Genomic DNA, 16,470 nt, shown 5'->3' on the forward strand with positions numbered 1-16,470 from the left:
GATTTTGAATGGAGGGGAAGGGGGTGGGGGTGGGGGGGGGGGCGTGAGAGAAGGCGAAGCCGCGCCTGCGCACAGCGCAGGCCCCGCCCCGCCGTCCCCCGTCACGCGCCGCTTCGCGGCCCGCGTCAGCCTGGCTGCGGCCGCTGGGGAGGGGCGCGTGCGCGGATGCACGCGCGGCCTGAGGGACTGACGGAGTGGCGGGCGCGCGGCGGTGGCCTTCCCGCCTCCCTTTCCGCCGGCGTCCGCCCAGCGACGCCATTTTGAGGTGATTTTTTGTTGGTTTTTTTTTTTCTGCTTGAGCGCGCGCGCTCCCGGGACTGGGTCTCTCCCGCCTCCTCCCCCCCTCCCAGCGCCGTCAAAGGGGGGGGGGCCCTGGGCCTTGGGGACGCGTCAACGGCCCGCTGCCAACCCCGCCTGAAGGGGGCGCTATGCTGTGATGCTCCCCGGCTAAATCCGAGAGGTGGGTGGGGGTTCGCTGTGCTGTCACGAGGACCTCTGCTCTTCAGGTCAGGGGCACCCATCCCGCCCCCGCTACTACTACGGTATTTTTATCATTTCTATAGCGCTGCTAGGCGTACACACAGCACTGTACATTTAACATTCAATAGGCGGTCCCTGCTCAGAAGGGCTTACAATCTAATTTGGACGGGGGGGGGGGGGGTTTCTGGCAGAGGGAATGATACAATGGGTAGAGAGAGATCTGAGGGTGAGTGGGAGTTAAAAGTTTATTTAGGTATGTTTATAAGATTTTATTGTTTATTTATTTTAAAAACTTATTATCTGCTTAAAATTTTTTTTAAAAAGTGGGCTTTTAGCTTGCATTTGAATACTGCTAGAGACAAGCTTGACACATTGACTCTGGCAGCCTGTTCCGGGCATACCGCATACGTTTTAACATTCGATAGATGGTCCCTGCTCTGAAGGGCTTACAGTCTAATTTGGACAGGCAGACACAAGACATGGGGGTGGGGGGAGTTTCTGATAGAAGGAATGATACAGTGGGTAGAGAGGTATCTGACAGTGAGTGGGAGTTGAGTTTATTTATTTTAAAAACTTATCTGCTTTATGTTATAACATTTTATTGAAGGAATCAAACAAATATACAACAATATGATACAAAAAGACATTCTTTACAATCAAATTCACAATAAAACCTTTGCATAAACATTTTATCATTCCTCCAAAATATATTTTAATATATCTAAACCACTTTTCCCCTATATCCCCCCTCACCACTCCATACATATATATTAAAATCATTCCAATTACCCTCCCTACCCCAGATTGAAAGGCGACACAGAACACCAAATAAACAAAAATATTTAAATAAGAATAAATAAAAAAAAAAAACCCCACATTTATTTAAATCTAATATAAAGTATTAAGAATCATACTTCTTGCTTTCGAGGATAATTTTTGTATATAAGGATCCCAGATTTTAAAAAATAATCGTGTTCTTTTAGGAAATTTACGAACCTCAAATAAAATTAAACGATGGAATTGATTCCTCCAATGCCAATAACTTGGAGGATCTTTTTGTAACCAATATTGCAATATGCATTTATGACCAATCATACATGCTTTTTGAAAAAGAATACATCTTTCATGTCCAAAAACCCCACAAGCTGCTGCCTTACCAAACAACTCACCTTTTGGAGATTCAACCAATTGACAATTCCATAATGACCCCAAAAATAATAGGATGGCAGATCAGAAAGATTTGACCAGATGACATTTCCAAAATGCATGAGACAAAGTGGGCTTTTAGCTTGCATTTGAATAAATTGACTCTGGCAGCCTGTTCAGGGCAAGAAAGAAGGGTCGGAGTCTGGAGTTGGCAGTGGAGGAGGAGTGTACAGATAAGTTTCAAGTTTGTTAAAAATTTGATTAAGCGCTTAATCAAAATTCTAAGCAGTGTACATAATTACAGCTTATAGGGGAACTATACATAAGAATTGCCATCTCCGGAGCAGACCTTAGGTCCATCAAGTCCGGCGATCCGTACCCTGGCATAGTTTTAGTCCCCATATCACTCTATGCTTCTCGTAAGGAGTTGTGCATCTAGTTTACCCTTACCCGTATCACTCAATGCCACTCATAAGGAGATGTACATCTAGCTCTCCCTTAAATCCTAGAATGGTGGATTCTGCAATTACCTCTTCTGAGATTGCATTCCAGGTGTCCACCACTCGCTGCGTGAAACAGAACCTCCTGATATTTGTGCTGGACCTGTCCCCCCTCAGCTCCAGTCCGTGTCACATTGGACATTGTAAATAACTGTTTTTCCTGCTCTGTTTTGTCGTTTCCTTTCAGTATTTTGAAAGTCTCGATCAGATCCCCTCGCAAACTTAGACTTGAATCGCGGACATACGCTACGAAAGGGGAAAAAAACCAGGAAAGAAATGCAATTGTTGATGGAAAGTATGATAAATAAGGGCTTAACAACAGGGAGGGTTAAAGCAAAAAGGTTTGGGATGGAACAGAGGTTAGAGTGATCTTAATCCAGCAGTCTAGATAAGAGGGACTTACCTGATGAATGGAGTTCATGGGGTGGGGGAGCAAAGGGGGAGATAAGTGAGGGGCTACAGAGTGACTGCATTTGTACGTCAGACAGAGCAGTTTGAACTGTATTTGCAAACGGATGGGGAGCCAATGAAGTGACATAAGGAGAGGGTAATGTGAGCGTGGTGGCTCGTGTGGAATATTAGTCTTGTTGCCTTTATGCCTCAGCTGCTATTTGGAAAAGCCTTTGGTTATGTCCACTGGCAGGTGGTTTCCTTACCGACCATCGGTGCCTGCAAATTCAGAGTCATGTTCTCGAAATCCTCATTGCTCTTTCCCCGCTACCCCCCCCCTAGATTCAGAGTACCATAGTTGCAGGGTTTTCTGTTGCTCCATAGCATCAGGCAATGGGGTTAACACCAGAATTTGTTGCTGTGACAAGTGAGAAATCTGAGAATGAAGTGTCGCATTCAGCCTTCTGATACTACATGGGCAAATTCATACTAAAAGGCATATGCGCTTGTGGACTTCCTTAAGCTGTGAATTTTAGTGTTCAGGGTGTCACGACGGGAAAAAAGTTGAGAACAACTGGCCTAGGGTGAGGCTCTGTTCTCCTCCTAAGGAGAAGGAAGAGTTACTCAGTCCCTTCTTGCTGCAACACAAGCTATTCTTTATTTGACATATCGCCCATCAAAGGTTCACAATCTTATCAGGTACTCTACACCTATGGAATAGATGGTGGAAGCTTGTAAGAGATCAAAAGCTTGTGATAATTTGAAAATTTGGCACTTTCTCTTAAATATTCACTTTTGGCGCTGTGAATGGACTGGGGATTTTATATACATACTGTATCTAGAAATTCTTTTACTAATGATTACACTTCTCCCTCCGTATTTGCGGTTTCTGCACTCGCGGTTTCACATAATCGTGATTTTTCGTCGGGTGGCTCTGCCCCCCCCAAATTACGTCATGATTAATGTTCCTTTCCTTTTGCTGTAATGTAAAAAAAGTTAAACTTTTAACAATATTCACTCAGCTTCCATGATTTCTCCTACAAAATCGAAGTTCAAAAACTTTTAACCCTGAAAATCGCTGGTTCACATCGTGCACAGGGAAAAACGCTGCTTCCCAGCATCCATAGAGTGAAATGCTGCTTCCCAGCATGCATAGAGAAAATCGCTTGCCTGCTTAAAGTTAATATATACAGTACTGTACTGTATCGTTATTCCACTAACATAGTATTTAGTTGTACTGTAGTCCCTTCCATAAACCGCGAATATGAATTTTATGTTATTTGTGGTTTTATTAACAAAACCGCTATTTTTTACAAAAAAAACGCAATTAACAAATACAATTCATATTCGCGGTTTTTCCATATTCGCGGCTATAGCTGGAACGTATCCCCTGCGAATACAGAGGGAGAAGTGTAGTTCATATTATGTGCAGCAGGAATCATAGGAATAGAGAACATATGCTAGCTATTAGTAAAAGATCTTCTTACACAGAGACAGAGAGAGAGCTATATGGAAGTATTGTCATAACATAGCTTATCTATATATAGATCTTTTTTTTTTAATATTGCTGCAGGGAGAGACTGGCAATTCAAAATATTTTGAGTCGATGAGCAACTCCCATGGGTTGTTTTCACGTTCTTTCTCCCAGGCAGTTGTACCAACATTGATTGCTCTGATCCCAATTCTGGAACCAGCTCTTCACAATAGATTAGGGCTGGTCTTACACATTCAGGGACCCACCTATAGGCTATGCCTGCTTCAACTTGAGGCCTTGAAAGAGAATGTGCTTAGACTAAACGTGTGACTTTTCGTGGGCAGACTAGATGGGCCGTGGCCCTTATCTGCCGTCTAGTTCTATGTTTCTATGTTTCTCATCTGTACATAGAATTCAGTTTAATGGAGGCATGAAAAATGAGTTATTTATTTATTGGGATGTATTAACTACCTTTATGAAGAGATCCACCCAAGGTGGTGTACAGCAAGTACAACTTGACATAAAAGCCTTCTTTTATTAAGCTGCAATAGAGGTTTCTAATGGCCTGATGAGTGCTCGGGGCTGCGGTAGAAACTTCTACTGCCACTTAGTGAAAGAGGGGGAAAATGTATAATTTTGTTAACAGTAGTAAAATGACCAAATATAAACATAAATATGATCAATGAGGTAAACTTGAAATCAGCAAAATGAAAATAATAAGGACTACCATGAAACAGTATTAAAAAATTCACATTTAAGAGCACTGAATTTCAGATAACAGAGATATAATACGATGACAGCATGATCCTAAAGAAATGCCCAATAAGCATGCATTAGATTAGAACATTCAAATAACAACGTCAGCATAATCCCAATGAAACACTTAATAAGCATGCATTAACATGCAGATAACATGATGTTAATACTTTTCTATAATAGATTACCATGTAGCTGAGGGGCCAAGTGCAAATGTATAGATGGGGATACGATGGGTGGTACAGAGTCCGTTGGGATAAATAGATGGGCCACTAAACACAAGGCAAGTTCTGTTCTAATGAGTCATGCTGTAATCTCATCTCTTGCTTGTCCTCGGAATGAAATGGCAATGGAAAGGAGACCCCCTAAGCTAAGCATTTATGGCAGTATGATTGTTCAGGGTGCATTGTTCAACCTGAGAGATTCATTCAGCTCCATAAAACATTGAAGGTACCATATAAGAAGAATAAGTGTAGATGATATCCTTAGATTATTTTGAGGAATTTTTTATTTAGTAATTCATGATTTCTCCTCCGAGGACATATTTAGTAAATAGACCCCTGAAATTGCAGCATGGCAGAAAAGGCCTGACCTAGATTGAGCTGGCAAACATATACTGCTAATATCAGATGAAAACATAGTTATGGTTTGATATCGGAAATGCTATAAAACAGGGCCTTTGAGTTTTGTTTGCCTTGCAGTCACTTGATGCTGTTGGATATCATTTGCATGGTGTGCTGTCAACCACATGTTGGGAGGGTCTAAAGGAAGCTTAATATATTATTGATGCTTCCCAGAAGTCCAGAAAAGGGAAGTTAATTTTAAGATGCACCATGTGATTCTGTCCCAGGCCAGAAACAGCTGGTATGCTTGTAAATAGCAGTAGACTCAACAAAAGTCACACTTTGGTCTGGTGCAAGCAACATACTTCTATTTCTGCTGAAAGATTGAAGCATTCTGCATTATGGAGTAACTCATTTTATCAAATGCCAAAAAGAGAAATACCGGTATTTGTGTTATATGTTCCTTTTCTATACAGTTTTGTCTATTACAAATTATTTTCTCATATGCTCGCCTTAATCCACTGCTAGAGTAATTCTCCAAAGGTGTGTGTTCATTAGTCTGTGATGAGCCATATCACCTTTAATTTCCTGTCTCATGTAGCTTACCAAGCGTGGAGCTGTGGAACATTCCATTTAGTACAGATATAATTTCCTAAAATGAGTGGAAAAACCCTCAACACCCACTTGCATAGTGTGTAAATTAATTAACTTTGGAGAGCAATTGTGTTAGAAAGTCAGCTATTTTCTTATTGCGCAGCTCTGGAGGTAGAGGCAAGCTTTGAGCAAGATACGATCAGAGAGGTGAATTTGTTTTCTGTGAATTTATAGTAGACAAAATGGACTCTTGTTTTTTAAAGCTTGTGCTTTAATAAATTAGCTAGTTTATAAAGTGCCACCAGCCTCTTTTTTTCAATTTTTTGCAGACTCTGCTAGAGAAGCACCAGGTATTCTGGTGAAATGGACTCTTCTATTGGCCGACAGACTAGTACTGCCAGCAACATTCAGTCCCGCGAGTATAAGCTTGTGATGCTCGGAGCTGGTGGGGTTGGAAAAAGCGGTAAGTTCATCTTGCTGACTTAAGCACAGGCTGTTTTTCATAAGACCTAACACCTTTCCCTTATTTTTTATCAAAATATTTCCTTGATTGCATCACAAAATTATCATGCTAAGTAAATCAAGTAATGTCTTCAAGGGGGAGGGAGAACATTACACATACAATAAGTAGTAATATTCAAATCTTAGTTTTCATTACGAGAAGCAAACTAGTCAAAATATTTTTTTTAAAAAAGTGATTTGAAGCAGATCTATTCATACAAGTTAATACCTATTACCACTAGCAACTACAACAACAGCAAGAGACGTGGAGGGGCATAATAAAAAAATATGTCTAAGTCCATTTTGGGCCTAAGTCGCTAGCCGCCCAAAGTCGGTCATGCTAAAAGTCCATTCTTGAAAAATACATCTAAAATATTTCTTTTTTTCAAGAATCATCTAGTACTCCAACCATTTGATTAACCAGACCACTAAGTGGTCTATCTTTATACCCCATTCTCATCCCAAAATTTTTTTAAGTCAAAAACGCCTAGAACAAGACTTTTTGGATATGGGTAGGGTCAGCAAAGTGATGGACTAGACACCCAGACATGGCAACAGAGTAGTGGGGCACCTTACAGGTACAGCTGCGAACTTCACAAAAAGTGTGCCACATAAACACCACACCATGAACCCCAAAAAATACCCCTAAAACCTACTAGACCCACATGTCTACCACCACAATAGTCCTTATGGCTGCAGGTGGCACCTATATAGCAGTACAATAGGGTTTTGGGGGGGGGGGGTGCACATGTTTCACCATGAATATAGTGGTTTGGCTTATGGACCTGGGTCCTCCTCTCTATGGTTCACTAGCCCACCCCCCCAGACTACTTAAGCCACCTCTGAACAGCTCTACTAGGCTTTCCTATGCCAGGTGCTGATGTTCTGCTTCATGGAAAGTTTTAGGAAACATCTTGTACAGTGAATGTGTCTGGACTCTTGCCTAATGGAGGATGTGCTTGAGGATGTGCTGCTCTTGTTCATAGACTTATAATTCAGAGACCATAGCTTTACTTTTCATGTACTTATAAACAAATAGATGTACTTTTATTAAGAGTGTAGGTTATTGTACATATACAGATGACAACTTATATGACTTGATAGATGTTATAAAAGTTAAGAAATAAAATGCAATGCTTTTCAGCAAAGAAATTTATGGATGATAGCCCCTACTAAAGGCTATCACTACAGCAGAGCTAGTCAGGGTGAAGGTACAGAAGTAAAAGGGCAGTCTGTGTTCGTTAAAGGATGTAGACATTTGCTTCACTTCCCATCACTGGTTTAGATGTTGAGAGCAATAATCAGAACCTGAGGCACCCACTGTCTTTTTGTTGGCAGCAATGACGATGCAGTTCATCAGTCACCGGTTTCCTGAAGACCACGACCCCACCATTGGTAAGAGAATCTTCCCTTGCTTTCTCTTCTATCTTAGTAGTTAAAAATTCTGCTGGACTCAGTATTTGAAAGCTCTCCATTACCTGAATGTGCTTTTATTAAAGAAGAGATTGCAGAACAGAACAAGGGGGGGGGGGGGGAATGGGGAGGAGTGTGAATTTTGACTTTTATTTTTGATCACATTGGTTAGTGCGGTCAGCACCAAATAAGCGTCTTCCACATACCTTCCATTTGCTACCTTGCACTTCTCTGAGTAAACTCTCTTTAATGCAGATATGAACTAAGGAGTTATTTTGCTAATGGAATTAATACACTAAATACTAAGAAGCCTATAGGTATAAGATGGGCTACTTAGCATTTAGTTAGGGACCATTTTACTAAGCCTTATTGCGTGCTAAGTCTTGGATGTCATTTTCAGAAAAGTAGATGAAGTTTGAGTTCAGGACTGCATGGCAGTACCACAGCAGCGGTGGGTAATGCATCACTGAAGTTATTTACATAAATTGATGGGGAAGATTACTGGTGATTCTAATACCAATTAAAGCTTTTATCACATATGTTTGGATTATGGGATTTTTTTTTTTTTTGTGGTGATTCATTTAAGTAAAGGCTATATTTCCTCCTCTTTTAGAGGATGCTTATAAAATACAAATTCGGATAGATGATGAGCCAGCAAATCTGGATATCTTGGACACAGCTGGACAGGTAATCCAGTACTTCTGCTGCCATCTTGTGTTAACTGCCCAGATTGCATCCAGTATCGTTTGACCATCCTTCTCTATATATGTGTCTGTTTGTCATTCTGCTGTAGTGATTTTTGGGTGGATATCATGTATTAAAAAGGTACATATGAAATTCTTCTCTTTTCACTGCATGACTTGAGTGAAATTCTATCTCTTGTCCTTGTTTCTGACATCTATTAGGCTGCCTCGCCCTCTCTTTAATTCTTTGGTGGAGTCTGGATAACTATTGTGCTTATCCACTTTCTTCAGATGTTTGCAAATATTGAACATCACCTTGAATACATGATTAGGCGATTAATCAAATTTTAAATAAACTTGAAACATAAAGCATGATGGGCCTAGCATAGCTTGTCTCCAAAAATTGAATTACTTCTATTTATTATTTATAAAGCATTGCCAGACACACGTAGCACTGTACAACAAACATGCAAGAGATGGTCCCTGCTCAAATGAGCTTACAATCTAATTAAGATGGACCTAGGACAAAGGCTTATACATATTAATTAGGTGAGGAAATATAAGGGACTAGAGGTAGGGGAGTAAAAAGGGAATGGCAACAAACATGGATGCTTTGCAAGCTGGGAGGGTAAGGCATAAACACAGTTCTTTTCTACTTGAAGGCAGAGTTCACAGCTATGAGGGACCAGTATATGAGAGCGGGTGAAGGATTTATCATCTGCTACTCAATTACGGATCGCCGAAGCTTCCATGAAGTGCGAGAGTTCAAACAGCTCATATATCGTGTTCGACGCACTGACAACACACCAGTAGTTCTTGTTGGGAACAAGTCAGATTTGGCCCAGCTTCGGCAGGTAGGAGATACATTAACAAAAATGTGTTTCTCAATATATGGCCTGTTAATATTGCCTTTTCTCTTTTGGCCTTTTGAGCAAGGGAATGCTTCAAAAAGTCCTACCTTCTCTTATGTTACTCCAATAGCTTTTTCCTGAACATCTGTGCACTGTATTGGTACTGTAAGAAATGAATCATTCTTTTTTACTTTGTCCATAAATTGCCATCCGATTGTTTACGCAATTACATTTTAATTTTAGAAAAATAGAACAAAAGTCCCCGTCACCAATTTTCAGTCCCAGGAAAGGGTAAACTTGCCTGTTTCTTAACTCTCACATTGGCCTTTTGCTCAAACATCCAAGAACACCTACAGGCAGTCCCCGGGTTAAGAACGAGTTCCGTTTTTTAAATTGTTCTTAAGTTGAATTTATATGTAACTCGGATCCTGTACAGTGCACAGTCTATAAAAACATTAAAGAAACAGTGTTCAAAATAAAGTACTGTAGTTTAAATAGAAAGAAAAGATAGGAGGCTTACACTTGCTTTTGTTCTTCATCCATCCCACTGTTCTCTCTCCACCACCACATCCAACATTTTTCCCTCATCTCTCTTCCCCATCTGTATCTCACGCCTCTTCCACCACCGTGTCCAATATTTCTCTCTCCCTTCCTGTGCCCAACAATGCACGGCTTTCTTCATTTCCCCATGTGCACCATTTCTTTCCCTCTCACACACACCCATGTCTACCAATTCTCTCTTTTTATTCCCTCCCTACCTCAGCATCTTTCCCTTACTCCCTCCATTGTTCCATTCTATGTCCCAAGTTCATGCTCCCCCCTCCTTTCTTCCTTCTTTCAATCCTTTGTCTGAAGAATTTGCTCGCTCCCTCCCTCCTGTGTCCCAAAGGAACTCTGTTTCCCCCTTCCTATGCCAACATGCCCCCTCTTCCGCCTTTCCATGTCCCAAAACACCCCTTGTTGTTCCTCCTTCCCTCCTGCAGCTGTTTACGTCCTCTGGTCAGCTCCCTCCTCCCAACCGCACTTCTCTTTTCAATGCTTCGGCTGCAGTTCCTACTCATGGCCTGCGGCTGACCCGGAAACCTTCCCTTTGACATAGGAGGGAAGGCTTCCAGGTCAGCCATGGGTCATGTGCAGGAGCTGCTGCTCGCAGCTTTGTGAAGAGAAGTGCGACTGGGAGGAGGCAGCCAGCCAGTGGAGGTAAACACCCATGAGAGGGAGGCATAAATTTGGGACGCAGAACGGAGGGAAGGATGATGAGGAGCACCTTCAGACATGGAAAGGAAGAGGGTTGCTTTCGGACAAGAAGGGAGAGGCAGGATCCTGGTTCGTAAGTACGAGTCTGATGTATGTTAGACGTTCTTAACCTGGGGACTGCCTGTACAAAAAAGTAGCTTTATGCCAGTAGCATGTTAATTACAAAGCCACACTGTATTTTGAGGGAATGTTATAGTATTTCTAGCTAACTCAATTTGGTTTGTGCCTTGTCCCAAAATCAGTATTTTTGTAATTAATATGTTAGCTGATCCGTGTTAGGACAACGCTATATTTTAATGTTTACTATGTATTTGCTGTTTGTTAGGTCTCTAAAGAAGAAGGCAAAGTTCTGGCCCAAGAATTCAGCAGCCCCTTCTTCGAGACATCGGCTGCCTTCCGTTATTACATTGATGATGTGTTCCATGCCCTAGTGCGAGAAATTCGCAGGAAGGAGAAAGAAGCTGCACTTGCTCTAGAGAAAAAATCCAAACCAAAAACCAGTGTCTGGAAGCGCTTGAAGTCGCCTTTCCGAAAGAAGAAGGATTCAGTGACTTGAAAAGAGAGAAATGCATTTGAAGCTTGTGAACTGCAGGATGTGACCAAACCCTCAGCACTAAGATTACACATTTTATTGTTATTATAATAATTAAGAAAGCTAGTTACTGAAATCAGTCCCTATAGGGAAAAGAACTATTAGATATTTCTAGTTTATATTATGGAAGTATTTTCCTTCTGTTTTAGACTGATTTTTGCCTTCAACACTGGTTCCAGGTTCACCTGAGACAATTCCAGTTTACATTTTAATATGTTTAGTAGCTTGTCTCATTTGGTTAGAGAGAGTAATAGCCATGTTATGACTACTCTGGGAACTCTACAATTCGCAATTTCAAATCTTGCTCTGGAAGGGGAGATTGTGCCATCTTCTGAATTGTCTTTAGCTTTTCCTAGTTTACTTTTTATGGGGACACAAATCAGTGTTCAGTTAGCAGCTATTCTCAAGAAGGCTTAAATCACTGTGGCTCCAGCTAGGGCGTGGTCTTAGTCATGGTCACAGGTTTACAGAGCCTTTTTTGTTTAGGTTGGGAGTGACTTAAAAACAAAAAGGCCTATGTGAAATAAGTTACAGGAGCCAGAATCTCTGAGCTGTACTATGTTGGTACAGCTTGTTTTCTACTGATTTGGGACCAAAACGTGTGTGTGTCTTCCCCCCCCCCCAAAAAAATAAATAAATAAATAAAAAAAAATATATATATATTAACCCACACTGCATGGGGGACAGATTGCAGTAAGGTTAGAGATGTGTGAATAAACATGGCTAGAGGTGAGTCAGTTGGTTTTTGCATATCTGGCTTTTCAAGGCCTTTGACAAAGTGCCTCATGAAAGACTTCTGAGGAAGTGAAAAAGCCATAGGATAAAAGTCAGTGTCCTGTGGTGGATTGGTAACTGCTTAAAGAGACAGGAAACAGAGTAGGGTTACACAGCTAGTTCTTGCAATAGCAGAAGGCAAATAGAGAAGTGCCATAGGGATTGGGCCTGAGATCAGTACTTTTAAATTGCACGTGGATTATGAGAAATTGGAGGAGATCCTTGGGAGGCTGTAAGACTGGGCATGCAAATGGCAGATGAAATTCAGCGTAGAAAAACCAAAGTGATGCACATAGGGAAGAATAACCCAAATTATAGCTACATGATGGTAATTTCTACAGTAGGAATCCCCCACAAGGGAAAATATTGTGGAAAATATGTTGAAAAATGCTGCTCAATGTACTGTGGTGGCCAAAAAAACCCAAACAGTATTGGGCAATATTAGGGAAGCATTAGAGAACAAAATCAAAGTGCCATAATGCCTTTGTATCACTACATTATGAGTATTGTTTGCAATTCTGATCACTGCATCTTAAAATATGTAACTGAATTAGAAAAGGTACAGAATAGAGCAACCAGAATGATTAAAGGGATGGACCTCCTCTCAAATGAGCAAAAGCTTAAGAGGTTAGGGCTCTTCAGCTTGGAGAAGACCTGGCTAAGGGGAGACAAGTCTATAAAATCCAGAGTGGAGTCGAATGGGTAATTGTGATTCGATTGTTTACTCTTTTAGAATACACAAAAACTAGGGGACATGCCATGGAGTTATATTGTAATACTTTGACAAAAAATTGGAGAAAATATTTTGTCTTGCTTAGAAAAGCTCTGGAATGTATTACCAGAAGATGTGGTAACAGTAGTTAGCATAACTGAGCTTAAAAAAGAAAAGGTTTTAGATAAGTTCCTGGGGAAAAAAGTTAATAGATTGGTATTAGAATAGATCTTGAGAAAGCCACTGCTTATCCTTGGGGGTTGGTAACATGGAATCTAGCTACTTCTTGGGACTTTTCCAGGTAGGTGACCTGGATTAGCCATTGTTGGCTTGATGAACCTTTGGTTTGATCCAGTATGGCAGTTCTTATGTGATTTGGAGATAAGCGATTCATCTTGGTGTTGGTTACATGCACTTATTAACATGTGCCATATTTGCTAATGACAACTTATATTCACAAAGGTACTTTTTAGTTAGGTGCAGTATAGGGGAGCAGAATCAACCGAGGAGTTGACCCCTTGAATCCACAGGAAAACAGAAGTCCAACACAAAATATAACTTGGAGTCTAATGTTACTGATGTAGACTTTATTAAGAAGATAATTCACAACTTTGGAGCAATGAAAATCATGCACAACTTTAAAAGAATGAAGAGAACCCAATACTGTCCATGTTTCGACTTAAATGATCCCTGAGGCAGATATTTAGGTCAAAACACGGACCACTTCATTCTTTTAAAGTTGTGGATGATTTTCATTGCTCCAAGTTTGTGGATTAGCTTCTTAATACAGTCTGCATCAATAACATCAGACTACACAGCATTTTTTGTGTTGCAATATAGGGGAGCTCCATGTTGTAGTGTTTCAGTTGGATGTAATGCAAGTACAGCTTGAAGGGAGTTGGAGAGATGGGAAGGAAATGTGTTATGTGGTGTCAGATGGTTAAGTTGAAGCAGGGTGAAGACAGGATGGAACTGTAGTGTTGTCAGCTCTAGCTTCAAGTTAATGCTCGTTGTTATGCTTAGAGATTCACCCTTATCTGAGGAACCAAGGCAGTGCTTCTCAAATTAGTCTTCTGGGCATACCTAGCCAGTCAGGCTTTCAGGATCTACACAATGCATATTCATTGTGGATATCCTGAAGACTTGACTGGCTAATTGTGTCCTGAGGGTTGAGAACCACTAAAAAGGGTTAAGGGTGGACAATTTGAGCAATAAACAGAACGGGTATATATTTTAAAGACTTTCCAAGTAAGATTTAATCATTTTGTATTTTGAAAGAGACCCTTTTTGTATCACATTTCCAGCAGTTGTCTGCTGAAAAGTCTACTGTATCACTTTCTGGTTCAATGACTTGCGATCCCCATGATAAACTTTGTGTTCTTGCTAGCATTTTGTTCCTGTTTTTCAGAGATGTGGGTTTTTTTTGTTTTTTTTTTCAGCCCTAGAGAAAAGTATAGTTGAAATGTGGAGAAATTAACTTTTGCAATTTGGGGAATCCTCTGGGCATGCTGGATGGTAGAAATGCAAAGATTGCCACTTATGTTACCTAGTTTGTGTTTAGAAATTCTTCTGCCTTAATTCTGTTATCCTCCATTCCCTATTTTATACTGTCCTCAGTCAGTCTTTTCCTTGAGGTGCCATTGAAACTGACTACTAAGCACTTCGTATTTTTTAACATGTTATGAGCAGAGAATTGTGAGTTTTGATAGTCCATTTAGACATATGGAAATTAAGGGTCAACAACCAATATTCATTCAGCCTTTGTTTTTGTACGCTGTTTCACTTTAAAATTTTGCACAGACATAGCTTGTGTTTTAATGTAGTAGAGAATCCTTTAAAAAACAAATATCTTGAAATATTTTTATAGTAGATGATTAATAAATAGTCTATAAACGATTATGTAGATTCTCTTTAGTTGTGTATTTACAAGAAACTGTAAGCGCACATATTGCTGGACTTTGATCCCCAGGCACACTGGAATCAGTGGGAGAAGAGTGGAAGTGTGTAACTGACATTAAACTTAGGAGCTGCACCAGAAGAGGAGACTAACTGCTTAGCAGTTTACAGTGGGATTACAACATAGGAGGTACTAAAGTTCATGAGAAGTACACTAGCCATCATTACAGTTAAATGAGAAGTCCCGCTGCCAGGGCTGACCCTAGAATGAAAGTTTAATTTAGTATTAAGGAGCTCCACACCTTCCTGTGGGTTGTGTTGGCAGGAGATGAGTGAAAACGGGCCATGTTCTAATTTTAAGCTACGGAGCTTATGGCAGCATACATCCCCTATCTACCAGCAGACTAAAACTCAGGGGTGTATGTGTGAGGAAGAATCGTTCTTCCTTTTTATCTAAGGTTACCTATCACTGGCTAATTTCTCCTACTTGTTTTTCACACTTTGTGAGTGCAAATTAATGTCTAGAAAATAACACCACAAACAACATTCTAGAGAAGCAAATGGAAAATGTATTTTATCAGAAACAAAGTTAGTGATATAGTGGTTCAGCATTAGACTGTGGTAATGTTGATCATGCATTCTCTTTTTTTTAATGAAGGTTTATATGGAGGTGGTTGCTCCACTGCAATGTGCCTGCCCTGAGTCATCAAAATGCATTTTATAATGTTCCAGTAAAATTTTCTATAGATACCTACAACTACCACAGCTTCCTTGACCACTATGATAGTCAGATCTCTGATAGATGATCATTCTAAACTTGTTTGCCATTCAAGATGTGACTTTAGGCAGTCTTACTGATAAGACTTCCTCATGCATGTACAATTTTAAAAATGCATAATTCTAATAAAATTACTTCAATACTTTGTGAGCTTGGTCTCTACATTTGCAGAACTTGATAGTTCTTTCATGTCAATCTGGAGTCATGTGGTTGCTGTTAATCCAGTTCAGTACCTGGTCTGTGTTAACAATAACCCATAGTCTACTGTGAGAATTGTACAGCTTAGCTCAGGCTTCACCACCATCATTTATTTCATTCATAAGCTACCTTTTTCCTATAAGTGCTGAAAGTAGTGTACAATTTAGCAATGCCATTCAAAATGTAACAATAGTGTGTGCAAAAGCTACATGTTAATATTAGGAACTACACTATGATGGGCAACATACAAAATAACATGGAAAGATTTTAAAACCTTCCTTTGTAATCAAGTGGCAAACCAATACTGTTACCTTCTCCACACAATGGAGAAGGGACCGTTTTATGTTAATTAGTATTGATGGTATGGTGATTATTTTAGAAGCATCCACATGCCTAAATGGTAGCTTTTTAGCAATATAAGAGAGGCAGATGATCTGCAATGACAGAATATCAGAACAGAGAGCAGACCAAACAATATGAAGCAAAAAGCATTTAATTAAACGTGTGCCTGACGTGGCCGCATTTCACTTTGTTAGTCTGGTGGTATAAAACACATCCAGTTTTCAAGAGTCCCACAACTGAATATGTATGAATTTGCATGCACTAGGTGCAACTAGCTCTCATGCATTTTCATTGTAATCTTGAGGAGCGGGGTTGAGCACCCTAATCCAGTGGTTCCCAGGCCTGTCCCGTGGACTCCCCAGAAGGCCCACAATGAAGATTCGTGGCAGCCTTGCATGAACATTCAGTATGGATAGCCAGAAAACCTGACTGGCTGGGGGAAGAACCCACTTGATTTCCCCTCCCCACGACAGTGCGACGCGTCGCTAACGATGTCCAAGAAGCGAGCCCTGGCAAGAGGTTGTCCGCGCAGGCATTCCTCGCCTGGGCCTAATAATAAATCTACAACCC

At 40.5% G+C, this 16,470-nt stretch overlaps 1 protein-coding gene across 3 annotated transcripts; it reads left to right on the forward strand.

The window, feature by feature from the left end:
* Window positions 1-100: 100 nt before the first annotated feature.
* On the forward strand, window positions 101-15,505 carry RIT1 (Ras like without CAAX 1). Of its 3 annotated transcripts, none has more exons than XM_033924340.1 (6): window positions 101-265; window positions 6,233-6,366; window positions 7,743-7,799; window positions 8,431-8,504; window positions 9,163-9,354; window positions 10,934-15,505. In XM_033924340.1, exons 2-6 carry the CDS (start codon window positions 6,267-6,269, stop codon window positions 11,162-11,164), a joined length of 654 nt encoding a protein of 217 aa, XP_033780231.1. In that variant the 5' UTR covers window positions 101-265; window positions 6,233-6,266; the 3' UTR covers window positions 11,165-15,505. The 3 variants fall into 3 exon arrangements, with proteins under 3 accessions (XP_033780231.1, XP_033780230.1, XP_033780232.1); XM_033924339.1 differs by lacking the exon at window positions 101-265 and adding an exon at window positions 308-542; XM_033924341.1 differs by lacking the exon at window positions 101-265 and adding an exon at window positions 316-460.
* The last annotated feature ends 965 nt before the right edge of the window (window positions 15,506-16,470 follow it).

Source organism: Geotrypetes seraphini, chromosome 16 (assembly GCF_902459505.1).
Source record: "Geotrypetes seraphini chromosome 16, aGeoSer1.1, whole genome shotgun sequence".
Taxonomy (NCBI): domain Eukaryota; kingdom Metazoa; phylum Chordata; class Amphibia; order Gymnophiona; family Dermophiidae; genus Geotrypetes; species Geotrypetes seraphini.